The 20008-nt window shown below is 46.2% G+C and overlaps 6 protein-coding genes across 6 annotated transcripts; 3 read left to right on the forward strand and 3 right to left on the reverse strand.

Annotated features, from left to right (window-relative positions):
* Window positions 1-1009: 1009 nt before the first annotated feature.
* Window positions 1010-1576, reverse strand: N7446_007841 (class 5 chitinase 1; the record flags this gene model as incomplete). The annotated part of the gene is made up of 1 exon (XM_058516586.1): window positions 1010-1576. One exon carries the CDS (start codon window positions 1574-1576, stop codon window positions 1010-1012), a length of 567 nt encoding a protein of 188 aa, XP_058370232.1.
* A 296-nt stretch (window positions 1577-1872) lies between these two features.
* Window positions 1873-4356, reverse strand: N7446_007842 (uncharacterized protein; the record flags this gene model as incomplete). The annotated part of the gene is made up of 1 exon (XM_058516587.1): window positions 1873-4356. One exon carries the CDS (start codon window positions 4354-4356, stop codon window positions 1873-1875), a length of 2484 nt encoding a protein of 827 aa, XP_058370233.1.
* Window positions 4357-7983: 3627 nt separating this feature from the next.
* N7446_007843 (ankyrin repeat domain-containing protein) lies at window positions 7984-8868 on the forward strand (the record flags this gene model as incomplete). Its single annotated transcript, XM_058516588.1, has 1 exon — window positions 7984-8868. One exon carries the CDS (start codon window positions 7984-7986, stop codon window positions 8866-8868), a length of 885 nt encoding a protein of 294 aa, XP_058370234.1.
* Window positions 8869-10749: 1881 nt separating this feature from the next.
* Window positions 10750-11034, reverse strand: N7446_007844 (uncharacterized protein; the record flags this gene model as incomplete). The annotated part of the gene is made up of 2 exons (XM_058516589.1): window positions 10750-10883; window positions 10935-11034. The coding sequence occupies 2 exons, from the start codon at window positions 11032-11034 to the stop codon at window positions 10750-10752; spliced, it is 234 nt and encodes a 77-aa protein (XP_058370235.1).
* A 4003-nt stretch (window positions 11035-15037) lies between these two features.
* N7446_007845 (uncharacterized protein) lies at window positions 15038-15367 on the forward strand (the record flags this gene model as incomplete). Its single annotated transcript, XM_058516590.1, has 1 exon — window positions 15038-15367. One exon carries the CDS (start codon window positions 15038-15040, stop codon window positions 15365-15367), a length of 330 nt encoding a protein of 109 aa, XP_058370236.1.
* A 1451-nt stretch (window positions 15368-16818) lies between these two features.
* On the forward strand, window positions 16819-19391 carry N7446_007846 (uncharacterized protein; the record flags this gene model as incomplete). Its single annotated transcript, XM_058516591.1, has 2 exons — window positions 16819-16918; window positions 16984-19391. The coding sequence occupies 2 exons, from the start codon at window positions 16819-16821 to the stop codon at window positions 19389-19391; spliced, it is 2508 nt and encodes an 835-aa protein (XP_058370237.1).
* Window positions 19392-20008: the final 617 nt, after the last annotated feature.

Here is a 20008-nt window from a genome sequence, read left to right on the forward strand (position 1 = left end):
GATTCGAAATTGGCTTCCATATTTAAACAGAGAAATTGTTTCTGAAACCCCAATTCAGAGCACACTATGCTGGATACAGTTAGTGCAGACAGCGGCTTTTGCCAAGCTTACAGAGTAAGGTTCTTTTAAAACATCATTACACAAGCTGTAAGTGACACGCACGGAAAACGCAGGGACGTCAATGTATGATTGTTGAATCAGCTGAACGGTAAATCGCAGACAAAGTTGAAGACATTGGCGTATTCATGTCTCGACCATCGGACAGCCAGAAGTATAGTGCTCCATTTTTCAGAGGCAATCTTAATTAGGACTGGACTAGTCACTTTCTTTTCGTTGGGACATGATCTGAACAAGGCTGAAGTTGATGCGAATGTTGAGTATCGAACAGAATGATACGGGTTTTCCCATTACATATGAAGATGGTAATCTTAGTATATGGTGGCTGAATTTACCAGAGCTGTGGCTGTGCCAATAATGCGCACGGGAGATGTAAGCACGATACATAAATGACAATTGATACCGGATCCTTAGTACAGTCTGAATACATTGCCGCCTACTGAAACCATCCAATCCACTTCTGTTTGTTACTTTAACGAGGAGAGGCTATAAACACTCAGGCTTCCCGTAACCACTCACAAATACTTCTACTTTCTGCTTGTTACTTGATCCACGGGATTCGGAGAATCTGCTATCACCGTGGAATAGTCATACTGTACAGAAGTCATATGCATACGGATTGACTAAGAAATATCATCATCGTTGTCATGTTAGACGGGAAAATGTTATAGGTCACTATATAAAAACGTGTCCTAAGGAACAAACCAGTATCCCCTTTATTACTAGCAGACAGCGTTCAAATTGAACCATCTCCATTGGTTGAGCGATCATCACCTACAACTTTCCTTAAAAGCAAATTTAAAACATCTGATGTCAGAAGAGGAAATCAATGAGAAGGAGGAAGACACTATTGAAGAAGGTTTTCGAGTATTGTGCAGAATGTGATGCTGTTCTATCGTCTACCCCAAGGCTTTCTCGCCTTCTCCACCTTCTTGTACATGGCTTCATCATCCTTGCTCAGATTCTCGTTCTTGCCAGGCAGGTCGTTGCATGTGATCTTGGGTCCACCAGCTGATACAATGGCTGCTTCGATACAACCACCCTTGAAGCCAGAGAGATCGAATCCAGCTTGGTAAGTACCATCATCTGCCTTTTCCCAGACCCAGGCATCAAGTGCACCACAGCCGTCCTGTTGCTTGTAAACCGTATCCTCGTCAGCCCAAGTGCCAAGGTTGTATAGGTAGAATGTCGACTCTATTGAGTCCCCGAAGAGGTTCTCAGAATGGATAATGGTGCAGTCTCCGCTCTCTGCCTTTCGAGAAGCCTGAACGGCAGCTGCAGAAGAAGAATATGCGGACGCGACTGCAGCATTGGTAGAGAAGACCGAGGCGGAACCAGTACATGTCGGAATGTCGTTGACATTAGCGTTGCCGTATTCACCATCGGTGCACCGACCAACGGTGCCATCTATATAGGTGGTGTAAGCTGTGATAGGAGTGGTGGCCAGGGTGGGCGGCATCGTGCTCCAATCACAAGGCTGATGACTTGTGACACCGGAGGAACTGGGTTTTAGCTGATATCTTCCCTCATGACCCTCAAATTCGCAGAAAGCAGAATCACTTTTGCTGTCGTATTGGTAGTAAGCAGTGATGGTGTGTGTTGAGCTGGCGGAAATCTTTGATGACGATGACGAGGAAGTGGTCGACTTCGACACGGAAGTGGTAATAGTAGTCGGTGTGGACGATGATGAGGAAGTAGACGATTCCGATAAGCTATTGCTAACCAGGCACACATCTTTTTCAAGGTCTCGTTTATTCAGACGCTGAGTAAAGCCATGGTCATAGTCCTGCTGCCACACGAGGCGATCCTCGACCCAGAGCCGCCACCTGCCTGTAACTTCATTTTTTTCGGAGCCTGATCTCCTTCTTCTGGAGCCATAATTACGAACTGTACAGGATCATGTTCCACAATCGTTCTGCCGAGGAATCCAAACGCTGCCATGGATGTTTCTTCATCATAACGGTGATATCCCCAGACCTTCCTTGTCGTATCCTCTTGAGCAAAGAGATTGGTCAGCATGTCGGCAAGAAGGTGCGCGCGTTCAAAATATTCGAGGGTCTGCCCGTCAAGCGCAAAAGGAGTGACCACATGGACCTGAGGGTTGTATTCTGGATGCAATACACCCTTATTTTCTTTGGTCCCAATGAGCTCAAGGAGACTCTCGGCTTCATTTTGAACACCGCCACGAAGAGCCATGAAGGTCTGCTCGTGGAAGTAAGCAGTCGGCGACGGCTCGTTCTGCTTATTGACGAAGATCGGCTCTTGCCAGATGTGTGACCTATAGACACCTTTCGTGGATACGATAAAGACCACTGTACAGCCATAAATGCCGTTCATGCCGTCTAATTGTCCAATTTCAGTGGACCAGTCAGACCAAGTCCCAGAAGCGCCACCATATTGGGAGGCCCATGCATTACTATTGGTAAGAGCCAAGCTCATCATCGAAACATGTAGACCGTAATCCGCGGGCTCCAGAAGTGCCCGTTTGTTTAAAGGAGCCACTAGCAAGTTTTCGTTTGCAGAAGAGGACCGTTCCGCGGCATTGGAATCTGACGTTGGAGCTGCTTCGGCGACGCTTCGGAAGGTGCCAAAGCTTGCAGTACCTATATCAGTAGTGACTGTTGATACCGAAGAACAAGTTTTAGTGGTAGACACAGTGGCCCCCAGAGCACCGCTGAGGGGTCCAGTGTATTTTTCACATCCACTGCCATTGCCGCATTTTCCGGACGCACAGAGGGGGTAAATTGTGCTTGACGCGGAGCTGGAGATAGTTGTTGTCAATCCAGTTACAGAGCAGCCTCCTGTCGTCACGGTGGTAGAGGGCGTGCATGTTGTTGTTGAAATTGTAGAACCTCCAGTGGTCTTTGAAGTGGGAACACACTTGGTAGTGATGTGCAATGCCGTGTGTGTTGTACAGGATGATGTGGACGAAGAAGTGTCTGAGGAGGTTTTGGAAGTATTCGAACTTGCTTCACTGGTAGATGAATCATCATCTGTTTTGCTTTCATTGTCTTTGGAGTCGTTGTCCTTGGAATATTTGTCCTTGGAATCGTCATTTTCGGTGTCATTGTCGAGGTTTGTGTTCCCCATTGTTAGTTTTTCCACGGTACTGTCAATAGCATTAACATTGTTGGTGTTGACTTTGTCAATAGCATCATCTAGACCCTTATCAATGCACGATAGAGATCCAGTGATATCACCAAAGAGATCACCCAGCGCGCTTCTCTTCTTCTTTGAGCCACATCCTTTGGAGGAGGACTCAGTGCCTATCTGGGAAATAAAATCTTCGACATGGTTTTTAACATCCTTGATCTTGTTCAAGGTGTTTGATTTCTTCGATGTAGGGTTCTTTTTCCATGACTTGAGAATGGGTATCAGAGCTGCAAGCTCGGTCGAAACTGAAGACGCGCTTGATGTGGCTTGCGAAGTAGCGATATTTGTTGTGACAGGTGCAAGAGTAATTAGGGTTGACTCCGCAGTATCTGAAATGACAGGGACCTTTTCGGTTGTACCAGATACAACTTCAGTGACTATCTGGACAGCCGGGGCATCTGAAATGGTACCCGTAGTGGCATGCGATGAGGCTTTCGAGGAGGCCCCATTGCTGCTACTACTCGATGCTTCAAAAGCCTTGGTACTTTCTAGATCTGAAGACCTGGAGGTTGAGCGTTCTGAAGTTAAGGTATCATGCTCACTAGATGTCTTAGAAGACGTGGCGCTGGCAGCATCCTGCTGAGGTATCTTAGCACTTGAAGAAAAAGCTGAGCTGTTACTGCCATTCTTGGCAACCCGTGAGGAAGTTGTACGAGAAGCAGTGCTGCTAGAATCCAACTTCTTAGAAGGTGAAGACGATGAGGTCAAAGTCACTGACGACGAGGAAATGTCGTGGTCCGAGGAAGTGACATGAGAGCCAGTGGTACCTTGGCTACTCCTAGAGAGTGTCGAAAACTTATTGCCGGACTGGCTGGAACTGCTCAAAGATACAGATGCAGTGGGAGTCGGATGCGTGGTGGCGGTTGCAGCTGACGGTTTCGTACCAGGAGACCTGTGATTTATCTCAGTTGCTGCTGTGCCACTTTCAAACAGGGAAGATGTAGCATACGAGGTAGAAATCAAACTGGAACTGGAACCAATTGATCCCAGAGTTCCAATGGCAGCTCCATCAGAATATTGGGTAACAGTAGACAAAATAAGAAGAGCTGTGCCGACTGGAGCAAGCCAGCCCTTTGGGTACTGCATCTTGAGATTGATCGATCGATGACAGAAGACAAAGAAGTATATTTGCCTGGGGAAGGACCAATACTTATGTCTATCTATTGACTGTCCGATACCAAAGGCACCACATTCTTAGTTCTATTCTGGTATATAGCCCCCACGGCTAGATCCTAATAGACACTGTTGATCGACATACATGTTGCCGCTAAGGTCAGGAATTATATCGCACTACCTAGTCGCATCCATACTTTGGTGCCTGAAGTTTACTTGCTGTACATGTAACAAATTTAATAGCATACTGTAATGAATTTTTGGTCCGTTCCACCATAAGGCCAAACGCACAAGTCACCATCCCCATTCGAGGGACCTCGGAGAAAATTCGCAATCCTGCAGTTACAGTAGGAGCTGCATCAATAGAGTCTTGCTCATCACTGCACTCTTTGCCCATGTGTCCCTGAGGAACACCGTACATATCACACTAATATCTCGCCGCGCATTTCTCAACGCTACTAACCATTTCGGTCGAAGCTTTTTGTATTTCGCGTCGTTTGCATACTTCACCCTCGCCGTTCCCTCTCGGCTCAAAGAGGATCAGTAGCTGTGAAATTATGCTTTTTCATCTCTTTGTGGTATCTGAATCTGGCATCTTCAAATTGAAATTACGTTCCTGCTGGTTGACCAGTCCCGACCTGCTGTCAATCAGAATGATTGGTCAAGGACGAGTAGAACTGATGCGTCATCTTTAGATGGACGTTGTCAAGGCTGAAGAGATATTCAATTCGATGGACCTAGCTGCGTTTGGGGGCCGCGATCGACATTCACAAACGAGGACAAGAAAAGCAAGTCAACTGTTTGGTTGTTAGCTCTGACCGCCCGCAATATATTTTTGTTTCCTTCCCTTCACCTATCCGGAGCGAACCGTTTCCCTAGATTTCAGTATGAACCCACATGCACCGGTTTTAGGGATGCCCATCAGAATTGATCACCAATTACGTATACTTGGTTCGTTTGTCGATCCAGTATATGCCTCTCTATGTTATCCCCAAAAGAGAACTGAGGTTCATTATTAATCAGCAATTGCCATCTTTCGATTTCTTCTTTACTACCAAACAGTTTTCCACTGCGCTGCAAAGGAAAAACAAAATTGAAAATTTTGACCATGATCTTGAATGACCTCGTTTCACTTTTCTGTCTGACAGCCGAGGTTCATCTTCGCTTGGTAGTCCATCGAGCTCCTGCAATTCCAAATCTGTGAATCCTTGGGTGTGGAACCCCCGAAAATCTTAAACCGCGTCAATTCAAGAGCACATCGCATGTGGCTGAGCTGTCGATGATCATTAGCCCAGTCAGACAGGCTTCACCGTCTTCCCAATCGTTCGTTTGCTGCTAGTCTAGTGGGGGTGAAAAATTCAAATGTTCTTGAAACGTGTACTCTGAGATCTATTTCGATGCTTAAGTGTCAAACATAGTAAATATGAGGCTCAAAGCCGTGCGATGGAACGAATGTTCGCAGGGTGGACAAACGGAGATGTATAAACGGGGGGTGTATAAACGGGGGGTGTATAAACGGGGGGTGTATAAACGGGGGGTGTATAAACGGGGGGTGTATAAACGGGGGGTCGGAAAAGCGGTGGTGAAAAAGCGGTGGTAAAACGAGGTGCTCAACAACTTCAAACAGCCCAAAAAAGGTGACAGACCAAGAACAGGTCAAAGTGCGATTCTCGAGCAAGATCGATTTCTCGACTCACTTGTCGACTCAATTCGCTGCGATCCCTGTACTTCCTTTTTCCCGAGCTTAAATTATGACCAAACTCACTCCGCGGATTTGTCCTTACAAGAAGACGGGGAAGTTTTCAAGGCTGAACACATAAAAGGTCGTTGCTATGCAGTGAAGTCTATTTACTCTGACAAGTTCGGTAGCAAGTATAATGAAATTTTATTAACTTGATGATAATGATAGGAATTATGTCAGTTCACGTCAGCCAAAGCCATCAGATTCAGTGTGGCGGCATCCATCTCGGTCGCGTCGATTTGGCAACTGTGCTCCGCCTCCGCTATACATTCATCAACGGTGTCACCCGCACCAAATAGGGTCACAAACGCCGCAGTTGGGAACTAATTCCAAGGCTCCAACGATCCCAAGAAACAATTACATTTGATCTCGATGATAAAGGCCCTCCTGTTTTCAACGTTCCTGACCGCTTTTCAACGCTCTGTTCTTCAACTCTCTGCTCTTCAACGTTCCCCTCGTCACCAACGTTCCCTTCGATGCTCTCCTCTCACCAAAATTCTCGTCACCAACACCCTGCCCGTGTCCGACGTTCTCGTACTTATCATCGATCTCGTCACTAACGTTCTCGTTAACGCACCCATTTGATGACCAGAAATAACACCGGTGATTGCCCTTCTAGTCTTGCGGGGGCCGCCTTATGAGTTCAACACATAAAGGACTAATTTCCGTGTAATACATAGCATTCAGATCAGCCTATATTGGAATTCTTCTACATTCCTCTTTTCTGTCGCAGAGAAACTCAGATTGCTTAACATAAGTTGTAACAGCTCGGTCAGGAGAGGTTTCAGAATTATATAAATCGCCTTCAGAGGAGAGTTACGGTAGCGCCCAACATCGCCTTGTCGGAAATATGGAGATGCTATTTCAAAACCTAATCACATGACACGGGAAAGCTGACACGTTTTGTCCATACCCGTAATAATACCAGTTTCTTTTCATCAGTTATAAGACAGATACAAGAGCCTAATATTAGAAACTGGAACTCCTAGAAGCTTCCACGCAAATATAGTTTGTGTCATCGAAGACGGTAGAGTTCGCTACTGTAATGATATCCTACCCTCTTGCTCTGTTGAATTTCGAGAGGATTGAGAACGATCTGATGGCATGGTGGGTGATTGAATCAACTAAGTGCTGATGTACGCGCTTTTTGGGTGGGATGCGTCACTCGCTTAGAGATATCTAAGCGGATTATCCATAAATCCGAATTAGGTCGTGCCAAGATGTTCCCAGGAGCCCGGGAATCATTTGCTATTGACTACGCTGCATCCGCTAACAAGTCATGGCCCAAGGAGTAATGGACCTTCCGATGAACCACCCTCTTTGAACCTTAATAGGCTGGACAGCAAAACTCCTAGGAATTGCTTTATTCAAAAGCACGTGAAAGGATGAATATGATATAAATCTAGCCACTACTTTGCTTATTTGCTTTCCTTCCACCTCAGCGGGGTATTCTCGGTCGCGCCTATCTCAAATTTCCTTGTATCAATTTTCTTGAAGTTGTTCGGGCACCAGCTACAGAATCTATCCTAAATTTGTCGACAACGATCTGATTACATCATCTTCTCGGTCTCACTTGGTCATACTTTATTATGTCGCTACTCGACCTGCCCTCGGAATTACTCCTAGTGATAGCATCCCTGGAGACAGAACGAGATATCAACTCATTATGTCAGACCAACCGGCGACTTTATTTTCTTCTCAATTCGTACCTCTATCGCATCAACTCTTGCACCCCGAGACCTGCACTGGTATGGGCTACTTTTCATGGAAATGAGAATACAGCTCGAATGTCAATCCAAGCAGGGGCTGAAACTGGATGGACAGATCCCGGCGGCCGGGGACTACTATGCCGGGCCGCAATGAGTCGTCACGAGGCGATAGTGAGGTTATTACTCGAGACGGAGAAGGTAAATGTTGATTTGAAGGACTCCGAGGGGCGAACGCCATTATCTTGGGCCGCTTCAAGTGGTTACAAGGTGGCAGTGCAGCTGTTACTTCGGAATGGAAACGTTCACGTGGACTCAAAAGACTACGAAGGTCGAACACCATTGTCCCGAGCCGCGGAACATGGCCGTACGGAGATCATGCGATTGCTACTCGAGACTAGGAAGGTGGAACTGGACTCAGAAGACGTCGACGGTCTAACACCATTATCCTGGGCTGCAGAATCGAGCCATGAGGCGGTGATGAAGTTGTTAATCGAGACAGGGAAGGTGAACGTGGACTCGAAAGACTCTGAGGGTCTGACGCCATTGGCCCGGGCCGCGTCAAATGGTTCTAAGGCGGCAGTGCAGTTGTTACTTCGGACTGGAAAGGTGGACGTCGACTCAAAAAACAACGAGGGTCGAACACCATTGTCCTGGGCCGCGCAATTTGGCTGTGAGGAGGTCGTGAAACTGCTACTCCAGACTAGAAAGGTGGAGGTGGACTCAAAAGACAACGAGGGTCTAACACCATTATGTTGGGCCTCACAGACTGAAAATGTAGAGGTCATGGAACTGCTACTCCAGACTAGGAAGGTGGACGTGGACTCAAAAGACAATAAGGGCCGAACGCCATTGTCCTGGGCCGCGGAATTTGGCTATGAGGAGGTCGTGAAACTGCTACTCCAAACAAGTAAGGTGGAGGTGGGCTCAAAAGACAACGAGGGCCGAACACCATTGTCCCGTGCCGCGGAACATGGCCGTACGGAGATCATGAGATTGCTACTCGAGTTTGGAAAATTGGAGGTGGGCTCACGATGACACCTGGATTTGGACACCATCATGTTAAGGCACGCCAAACGACGACGACTCTGTGACTATGGATCGTGGGGTGGTACAGTAGAAGACAAGTTCGGCTTTCACAGTTCACTGGACAAATTCTTGCTAGCAACCGAAACTCGTGCTACAATATCTAATACACCCATTCCATCAAGATGGAGGCCGAGTGCCTCCAGCAGATGTCCAGCCTCAATAGATTTATGTTTCCTCTCCGACCGATACGATTTGGAGGGACATGGAGACTTCCGAACAGCCGCAGGTTCCTACGGGTATTCTTGACCGTTAGCTCGCTACATTCAGCGGCATCATCTTTTTAAAAAGTGGTTAGCGACTAGCTTCGTATCATATCATGAAGGCATTCAAGAAATTTTCGATCATGCGCTGCTGAAGGATAAGCTTCAGGTTAGAGAAGTGTGAGGGGGATAAGGCCGAGTGTATCAAGTTTTTTATCTAAATGATCTGTTCTATGAAATTGTTTGCAGACAGGTCTATATATAGACTCTCGTTGTTCCAGTATGGACTGAGAAACAATGTATGCAGTATATATCTCTTGAGGGGAATCTGCTTTCGACTTTCACTTATCACAATACCGATACTGTTGTGGTAGGGCAGTTGGCAAGCACTCCGAGCCAACCTGAAGGGTGACGAACCGGTCATTTTCATCCTGTGGGAATTGGTCGAGTGCCGACGTCGGCACAATAGCAAGCATCGTCACGTCTCCATAGTGGGATACTATTGCCCGGGGTACTGGTGTACCCCAGACTTTTCATTGACTTTAGTGGAATCAATTTACCGGTGATACTCCAAGCTCACCGGGAACTTTGGAAAAATCTCGTAGAGAGATGATGTATTTAGATCATAGTGGCAGCCTGCATATCAAAATATAAAGGTTTTAGGAAGAACTAGAAGTGCAAATTTGTAATTCGCATACAGTAAAGGATTCCGATGAACATGACCTGACCTGGAAACCTAACGCGTACAGAATTTCGCTACAGTACAGCTAATTCTGGCTAACCCGTCCTAACTTGAGAGGCGACCCTGACAAGGAGGAAGACTGAAAATGAAGGAAAACTACCGTGGCTCTGCATATATTCCGTACTGAGACATACTGTTTGTAAGCAGCATCCACCGCTTGTCTGCGATGAGGATCTTTCAAGAATTTGGGAAAGGCAGAGGAGCGGCGTCTGTGAGTGTAGTTCGCATCTAGTAATATATCCAGCGCGTATAAGTTGACAGGCTTGACATGTTGAAAATGAGAGGTGGAACTTTGCTTACAGTCTTTCTCTTCGATTTTGTTCTAGGCAAAAGCTCTTGTGGCTCGGAAGATGTAACGCACATATATTTGAAAGGCGGCTCAAGTGCATTTAAATTCGAGGTTCCGCTCAGAGAGACTGGCTTCACAGCGGACGCGCAATTATATAATGCGTATTGAAGCTCTTGCGTGAGATTTTCAGCCAAGGAGGATGACCGGAACGACATATTGCAGAGATACCAAGGGAAGGCGTAGAAAATAAACAATGTTAAAACATTCGCAAACGGGGACGTAGCTGGCCTTTTGTATTACCAGGAAACATGATACACTGTAAACTTGAGATGTGTTCAACATGGTTGGGACTATAGAGACCTCCCTCCAGTTCCCAGGAGGTGATCCGGCGGTCAAGAGCAGCCCGCCATCCCGTTTAAAAATGTACACTTTAATATTATTTCGTAGAGATCCCACTGCTACTGTACCAACTGTTTCAGATTCACGTTGTAAGCAATTTAAGATATCACATGGGCATTTCTATGGTCGAGCTAGGGTAGGATGCTGCCACGCTTTTTGGAGGTCGGCAACTTTAAGATGGATCACCGAAGTCGTGGATTCTATTTGAGGGCAAGCCCGCCGTAGAAACCTTCTTTGGCTATTCGCTCATTGCTATGCATCTTCGTGAGCGCTGGGAGCTCGGAGTCTTGGTTCAGTAGTGATACTTCAGAGACTTCTAAACGAAAGTATCGACCTATAGAGCCATTAGAACGACAGTGGAATGAATATGTTCGTGTGTACGAACTTCCAATAAGCTTATTCCAGTTCTTATCGATCTTGGGGCTAGGAAGGCCGGCGTACTGAAGTTCATCCGGATTGATTGAAGAGTAGGTAGAGATTGCCATTGGAGTCGTCTCGGACCGCGTTCGTGAACCGTCTTTTCTCCAGTTTTAATAGTGGTTCTGGCATATCTAGAAGGATTCAGTTGTTAGGGACTTTTTTTCTGCATGATACGCGTCATCCGCACAAACCTGAATCTAGCATCGCCCATATTGAAATTTTATCTTCACAATCACATCCACACCGAGGGAATTTGCCAATGAGCATGGTCAATAATACAAATGTGACCAACGACCAAGCATTCGGAGAGAATGCTCCCGTAAGCAGCGTCGACCTGGATGGTCTCTGTGTGGCAATACTGTAATAATTCAACCACAAAAATTATCCTGCTTTTTCGGTACAAGATGGATCGAAATCATTTAATCGCAGAAGTTCTTTCTCGAACCCTCCTTTGAAACTTGCTAGGCTCACTTTGCTTTAGCGCGCTTCAGATTATCGAAATGTATTGTAAGGAATATCACATGATAGCCTACTGCGTAATTTAGACGAACTAGCCATACAGTCGGGTGTTCTGGTAAGCAATTTGTATTATCACCACCGCGATGCGCCCACTGAGTGTCTATCAACATACTGCGAACACACTCTCTATCGAAGCGTGACCTGTGTTCTAACCCGTGATGCGAGACCTGCCAGATTACTGACTACGTATTGGATGGCGTTTTCGCAGTCCCCGTTCTTGTGCCAGATTTTTACCGCATTAGTTTTTCTCTTGACAACGTCCATCTAAAGATGGTGCATCAATTCTATTCGTCCTTGGCCGTCAGCAGGAACATAATTTCAATCCGCAAATGCTAGATTTAGATACTAATTACAAGGCAAGAAAGTGTAATTTCAAAGCTACCGACCCTCTCACTGGGCCGAGAGAGAACGGCGAGGGTGGGGTATGCAAACGACGCGAAATACAAAAAGCCTCGATCGGAATGTCTGATGGCATTGGTAATCCGCGCCAAGACATTCAGCGTGACATGTACGGCGCTCCTCGTCGGCTTCATTGAATATGGATGGCAAGATTTATCAAAATGGAAATATTTCATCTCAGCCAATGCAGTAGTGTTTGTTCATCGTCACGATCGCAAAGGCCACAATTCTCATTCCGGTCCCCTCACGCTCGAGTCAAACACGGGGAGACAAGACATGCCAGGGGACGTCTCCCAAGAGCATCTGTGCAAGCGCGAGATTTGGCATGCATATGCAAAACATCTATCGCAGCGCGAAGAATTCTCTGCTAGAAAATTCTGTGAGCGCCGGTAACATTTCGACAAGGACAATGGTACCAACTCCGGAGTAGATACGGTTAGACGGACATAACCGAACGGCGTAAGATAGCAGCTGTCGTGTCGCCCTAGTTAGGAGTAAATTGTGGCAGGGTCCGCTAGATAATTGGATTCGATTTTCATGCGCAGATTATCGGCGGGTATGCATCCGCTGCATTCTAGCTCGGAGGGCATTCAAGCTTCTTTGGTTGTCACGCGTACTTCGAAAGTCATGCTCACTTCGAGCTAACTCATGCTCAATTTGATCATGAATTTGATCATGATCACGTTGACTTTGAATGTCACGCTCAATTTGAGCAAACACACGCTCAATTTGGTCCAGGTCACGCTCATTTAGAACAGGGACGAGCTTGATGATTATGATACCTTGTGAGGTTTTTTCCTTGAATAACAAATTCCAAGAGTCAGATTGTGCTTGACAAAGTATTCTAACGCATTCCGAGCGGTCCATATCAGGAAAACCGGTGATATGGAGGCATTGTTGCTCGGAATCAAACGATAAAGACATTGCCGAATTGCGATGGTACAATATCTCCGATAGTCGGTCAACTGTTGACTGGCCAGATTCTATCGGAACCGGTCTCTTCATTTTTAATTTATCGTGCTGTGCACTACCTCGGTTTGGAACAGATGCGAGGATAGAAGAACAAAGTCTCTAGCCCCGAGGGGCAAAATGTGGCCTTTTTATGCGTCCGAGAAGACGGAAAGAAAGGGCAGAATCCTGGGTGGCGCCCGGTAGGATTAGCGCCTTCCTAGGAACTAAATTAACCCGAGTTTAGTACCCAGATTGGGATGACCAGCCTAATCCATCCCCGCTTTCCTTCTTCAAGTGTACGAATGGAGATGCGAGATCGCGTTCTGTTGCTAGTATGGCAAAAATAACGCATGGTCTAACGGGCACCTTTCTTTAGGTCCGCAGCGTTGAGACGGCTCCCCACCCTCTATTTAGCTTGTCCAATGGATCAATGTTCTAGAACCCCCAGAAACCATACGGAGTATAATACAGGAGCTATTTTTAAGCTGTTATTTACGACTCTACTGGAGTACTGCCAAGCAAGGGTTTTGGGAGAATTAACCGTAATGGGTATAGCGTGTTTCGAAAGTAGGCTTGAGAAAGAATCTTACAATGAAGTGGGGGGAGGGGTGTGTTTGGCTCGGGCTCAGCTAGAGGTGACGTCGTAGAGAAGGGTTTTGTTATTTGGTACGTACAGCGCAGAATATAGGTACAAATTGACGTTTACTGTATCTTCAACTGACTCGGCATCTGGTTCATGTTCTAGGCCGACATAGGCAGGATCTCGCGCGCTGGGGTATGTTCAAACACTGCATTATAAAGTTCTCGAAGGGAAAAAGAGTACTGAAGGATGAGTTTAAGTCAATGTAACCCGATATAGCCATTGTCGAAATCGGCTTGACCGAAACACACTGAGTAACTCTTCTCTGGACCCACCGATAAGGCTTTAGCGCGGACAAAATATTGAGCACACTTTATTAAGAAAATGATGGGCAAGAGATAAATCCTTTAGTATAGTCCTATATTCTGCCATGTTTAGTTACATTCTACCATTTGGCCGTTGGTCAGTAAAATTAACGGTCACAATACTATACGGCGGCATAATACAGATGGCATAATACTGTGGCCCTCACCTTGATGCGGCTTGCTCAATAAACCAACTGCGTTAAAACCTTGGCGGCGGGGCCAGGGAAGAGTTACTTAGTGTGTTTCGGTCAAGCCGATTTTGAGAATGACTGTATTTGCAAGCCATGCCAGACAATCTTTAGAGAAAATCTATTAATCTCGGGTACAGTACTTCCTGTCGAACAATATCCAATAATTCGTCCCTACTGAGTGTCACCCCAACCAAGCAAGAGGAAATTACTCTTTGCGGCATACTATGGGGCGCCAGGCTAATCAATATTCGTAATCTGCGCTGTATTCTAGATACGAGAGCAATTCACATAAGGTTGAGTTAAATTGTGATGATCCAGGGGATGGGCTACTGTAAGGGTATCATCAATAAAGCATATCATGTTGAAATCTATTATTACTGTTGAACATGAACATTATGAGCATGTTAACGCAGTTCTGCTCGTTGATCAAGTGACTATGGGACAAACCGTGCATTTAGTTGCAGGTGACGTTTACTCAAGATTTTCAACAATACCGGATCATTCACAGTCTGGCTCTTTGAGACGGTCAACAATCTGAATAATCTTTCTTTTGGTACTGTGGAATATAATGACATGATGTTATTTATAAACAAAGCTAGGCCTTATCCAAGCCAAAAGGTATAATGCAATTTCATGATGAGCTATTATGCGGGACGGTGCGTGAATATTACGAAGATTGGACTCTAAGTTGAATATTCAACGATGTATCGATCAGATTCGCAGGTATCTCGTGTTGGATTTGATCTTGTACATGTATCTGGTCGAACTCATTGGTGAACTGTCTCCAGGTAAACAGCCACGATACTAGGAGAACAAATGAAGAACGGGAGGTTAATAAGACCAGGCTTCTGGTGAAACAAAGCTGATATTTGCCCTCCGTTGTAAGCTGTCATACGAACGAAGCCATATAAGATGCCACCAAGAGCTCAATGGTTCATCCACTTCATCTTTTATTTAACAACAATTCTTCTCAGTGTCCGGCATTCATACAGTGAGTGATTCCGTTCCAAACGTATTCTGTGTTGACTCTCGCTAACTCATACCTCCTTCCTTCGAGTTTGAAATGCAACTCCGCGCTCTTACTCTTTGCTTGGCTACGGCTGCGTCAGCGCTTCCCTTGGCATCTGTCAAATCCTATGCAGTAAATGCGGATGTTGTCAGAAGCATCGATGGGAGCCTGACTTCTATCGTTATTGCCCAGCGCGTTGAAGGCGACTCACCTATCGGTATGGCTAAACGTGGAAGCCAGGCAGATGCTTCTATGGACATTGCCCGACGTGTTGATATGAGCGACCCATCTATTGATATCGCTAAACATGGAAGCGATGCAGATGCTTACATCGACATTGCTCGGCGTGCCAACCAGACCAAGCCCTCCGTTGATATCGTGTGATGGATTCACAAATACTGCCGCTCAATTTAACCAAGCCATAGCAATAGCTACTTCTCGGCAAATATCAGAGGGAAATGATTACGGCATTCTATCGTGTACCTAGATTGATCTCTCAGAATCAGTTTCAATTATTACTTCGAATCACCCGGTATACCAGAGCGTGTGTCAAGCACAAGAGCGTCGAAATCAACAGAACCGAATGTTTGTACAGTATCATCAAGTGTACATACATAGGAATTTCCTTATGTATCCCTAGGTCTTTACTGATCTGAGCCCATGAAGTGTATGAAGTTTCTGGTTGGATAAGTATCAGAGAAAACCCTAAATCAGAGCTCTAGAATTGACAAGCGCTGTAGTACGTGGGTTCGTAAAACTGCACCGGTTTCTTTTGCTCGCTTGCTCTCTGAGGCCCTGTATTGAACGCCTTAAAATCGAACTCAGGCCCGCTATATCATCAATTAGCCAGAGCATGGCCAAGAGTAGATTTTCTTACAATGGCAATATAAAATTACATCTTATGGTTTTATCGTTGAGCGATAAATCCGAATTGCGACTGTACTACATGGCGGCATAATACTACGGCGTCTCGATTTGATGCGGCTTGTCCAATCCTTTATCCGCGCTAAGGCCTTGGCGGTGGGGCCAGAAAGAATTACTCAGTGTGCATTGGTCAAGCCGATTTCGAGAATCACTGTAGCTCGTTGTTTGTTGGACATCAACTTCTGTCCGTTGCGCCGGGCAAAATCTCAGAAATCTCCAACGAGCAAAGTTGCTGCTGCAAAATAACACCAGAAATTTGTGTATGTTAAGACCCCAATGTAGTCGGGGTTGCTTGCTATTGTTGCATGGAACGCTGTTGATCTGCCGGTTGTTCTATTTGGAGGAATTTATTTGAGCACTTTTATCGTAGAAAAAAATTGGAATAAAAAAATAAAAAGCCTAAAGAAAGGGATTAAACGTCCACCCCGCGCAAATTTGACTGAGGTCGCGCTCGTAGTTGTCGAGATTTTGGTGAATACAAAGTCGGTTATAAAGAGTTTGTAGTGGACCGCAAACGAAGGACGGTCTGATGGTTGCAAGGAGTTAAACAGGGCTCCTCGCAGTTGTTGAATTGTGGTGAACATTTGCAGCAAGCTGGTCGGAGGTAATTAGTCCAAAGTTTGCCTTTTCATCAAACGATTACAGTATTCATCTTCGCTTCTAGCGCAAACATTTCTGGACAGGGGACATACGTCGTCGCCAGGAAACCCATTAAGTAGCCTGGTGTATACTGTATGACCACAAAGACTGTTTCCCCTTCATATATTCCAGCTATAAATGTCTACCGCGAAGGCTCTACGGCAGTCATATCTTCTCACTGAGACAATCGCCGCTTGAGTCTTCAACTTCGCAAAGGCACAGTATTTCCTGAAACGAACACACTACATTCTTCGATTCCGTCCACCCACTTTATGATGAAGAGCATTGAGGAATCCGTCCAGTCCCAATATGGCCAGGGATACTTGGCGGGTATGGATGCCATTCGTGAACAGGAGTATCCTCTTCTCAATGGTATGACCTAGCATTTAATATTACTTGATTCATCTGTACTGACTGCCATATTTCACGGGATGCAGGAACAACGTATCTGGACCACGCCGGAACAACGCTCTATGCCAAATCGTTTATCGAGTCATTCTCGGATGATATGATATCCAGTCTCTTCGGAAATCCCCATTCGATGTCTGTATCATCACAGCTGTCTACAGAGCGGACAGACGACGTGCGACTCCGGGTCCTCCAGTTCTTCAATGCAAGCCCCGATGAGTTTGATGTGGTTTTTGTGGCAAATGCGACAGCAGCTATTAAGTTGATTGGAGAATCTTTTCGAGATGACCCTAGGGGATTTTGGTATGGGTACCACGTTGATTCCCACACCAGTGTGATTGGTGTTCGGGAACTCGCGGATATGGGCTGTCAATGTTTCGATGATACCGATGTAGACGCTTGGATCTCTGAGCTAGGCACAGCTCAGTCGAAAATTCCCAAGCTGTTTGCCTTTCCAGCTCAATCTAACATGAATGGTCGACGTCTCCCACTTCAGTGGTGCGGGCAAATCCGTTCCGCTGCCAATGAAGGAAGGAATGTATTCACCTTGCTTGATGCCGCCTCGTTTCTATCAACCGCTCCTCTTGACCTAGGTGAAGCAGCCACCGCGCCGGATTTTACGGCGCTCAGTTTTTACAAAATCTTTGGATTTCCTGATTTGGGGGGTTTGATCGTCCGGAAACGCACTGCATCCGTACTTGAGCAACGAAAGTTTTTTGGCGGGGGTACAGTGGATATGGTGATAGCATCCGGAGCGCAATGGCATGCCAAAAAAGAAACCTCAATCCATGAGCGGCTTGAGGATGGCACCCTTCCGTTCCACAGCATTATTGCACTTGATGCCGCCCTAACGACGCACAAACGTCTATACGGGTCAATGTCGAATATTTCTTCCCATACTGGGTTTCTCGCTCAGCAAGTCTATGATCGACTCTCTGGATTGAGGCACTTCAATGGCATGAAGGTCTGCGAGATTTACCAATCAGACTATGGGAACCCCGCCCTCCAAGGTCCGATCATCGCTTTTAATATGAGAAACAGTCACGGCGAGTGGATCCCTAAGTCCGAGGTAGAAAAACTGGCGACGGTACACAACATCCAACTGCGTTCTGGTTCTGTTTGCAACCCTGGACGAACGGCCATGTCTCTTGGATGGGCAGGAGAAGAGCTACGTCGCCATTATGCCACTGGTTTACGTTGCGGTGATGACCATGATGTGTTAGATGGCCGGCCAACTGGCATTCTGCGTGTTAGTCTGGGAGCAATGACCAATCTGAAGGATATAGACTCACTAACAGACTTCGTCGAGGAATTTTATGTGGAGAAAGTCCCTCCTTTGGTGCCATTGAGTCCTCCGACGGATGCGAACAATATAGTCGCCCCTCAATTTTATGTTGAGAGTCTGACGATATTTCCCATCAAAGGTTGTGCCCCGTTCAAGATTCCTGGAGGCAAGCGTTGGGAGGTCAAAAGAGAAGGGCTTGCATGGGACCGAGAATGGTACCTCGTTCATCAGGTGACCGGGTTTCCCTTGAAGCAGAAAGAATATCCTCAGATGGCTTCTATATATCCATCTGTTGATATGGAACGCGGCATACTTCGCATCACCTGCAATCCTAAGGCCACAAATGGTCCATTCAGCCTCGAAATTCCACTTATTTGGGATGCCAGAAGTACGAGCGTTATGAGTTCTCCAGTGCGCTCGAGTTGTCGAAAAGGAGTGCCCAGTGCCTACGAGCATAGCTCATGCCTTCGTGCCTACGCCTCGCCAGTGGTCTCAACATTCTTTACAGAGCTCTTAGGTGTAGCTTGTACTCTTGCACGGTTCTCTTCACATGATGCAGCATTCGATATAAAGCCACCAAACCTCGCTAGTATCTGGAAGAATCGGTTCCGGAGGTTTGCTACCTTGAATTCCTTTTCCCGTGCGGACCGAATACCGCGCCAAAATTGCCAAAAATACGTGCTCGTATCAAACGAAATGTCCGTTTTAATCGTATCGAGGGCATCAGTCAACCGTCTCAACGAAATAATCAAAGCAAACACCAAGCCTTCCTCCGGCGTGAGCAAGGCCATTGGTGCAGATTTGTTTAAGAGCAACATCGTTGTTGCTGAGCGGGCCTGTCAACCAGCTCGTGTCGAACACCCCTATGCCGAAGACCACTGGTCATCCATTCGTATTGGACAAGACCAGCTCCTCTTTGATACGGTTGACCCTTGCCAGCGCTGTCAGATGCTGTGCGTTGACCAGCCTACGGGCGTGAGACGCAATGAAATATTTGCTGCGCTGCCCAAGATGCGAAAAGTCGAGGGTAGAGTTCAATTTGGTAGATATGCGGTAATTTCAACAAAGGAAGGCGAGAACATTGGGAAGGGCCCTGGTAGCAGAACAATTATGGTGGGAGATGTGGTGTTACCAACAGAGCAGAACCAGTGAGCCACCATAAGGAGCTTGCTCCATTTGCATCTTTAGTCGTTTTGGTTCAGAGATATATTAGAACATTGATCACTAGTATTCAAGGAGTTCTGCGAAATGTTTGTATGTATTTGCTTCGACCTTGTCATATTTCGAAGATTCCTACGGATTATAGGCATTCAAGGAGAATTGTTATCATATATACAGTTCGCCAAAGGGCCAACAGAGACTTTTCGTATTCGAGAGTTTATAGTAGGTAACAATGGCTACCTATTCCAAGGTATCACTTATTCTCGAGATAGCCGAACGCAACCGATAAGATCAGGGTACCACATTTATGCCGAGGAGCGCATGGTAGCGCTTCTGGGAACATTTCCTGTAGTCTCCAGCTTCTCTGATTTCATCAGCATTCCCACCTACTCGGCTCCCCCAGGAAATGAGCATTTTAATTAGCATGGATATCTAGGCCGAGTTAGCAGGTCACTAGAAGCGTCTTTACTCCCAAGGATACGTAGAAGCTCCCAGATTCAGGTATCTGGTCGCTGGAGGCTAGAGTTCTCATCTGCTCTTTATTCTTTAGCATATCCACAAGTTCATAAATAATGGCCAACTGCTCTTAGCCCTTTATCTTTCAACAT

Source organism: Penicillium canescens, assembly GCF_028828765.1.
Source record: "Penicillium canescens strain IBT 15451 chromosome Unknown utg000005l_segment0_segment0, whole genome shotgun sequence".
In the NCBI taxonomy this organism is placed as follows: Eukaryota; Fungi; Ascomycota; class Eurotiomycetes; order Eurotiales; family Aspergillaceae; genus Penicillium; species Penicillium canescens.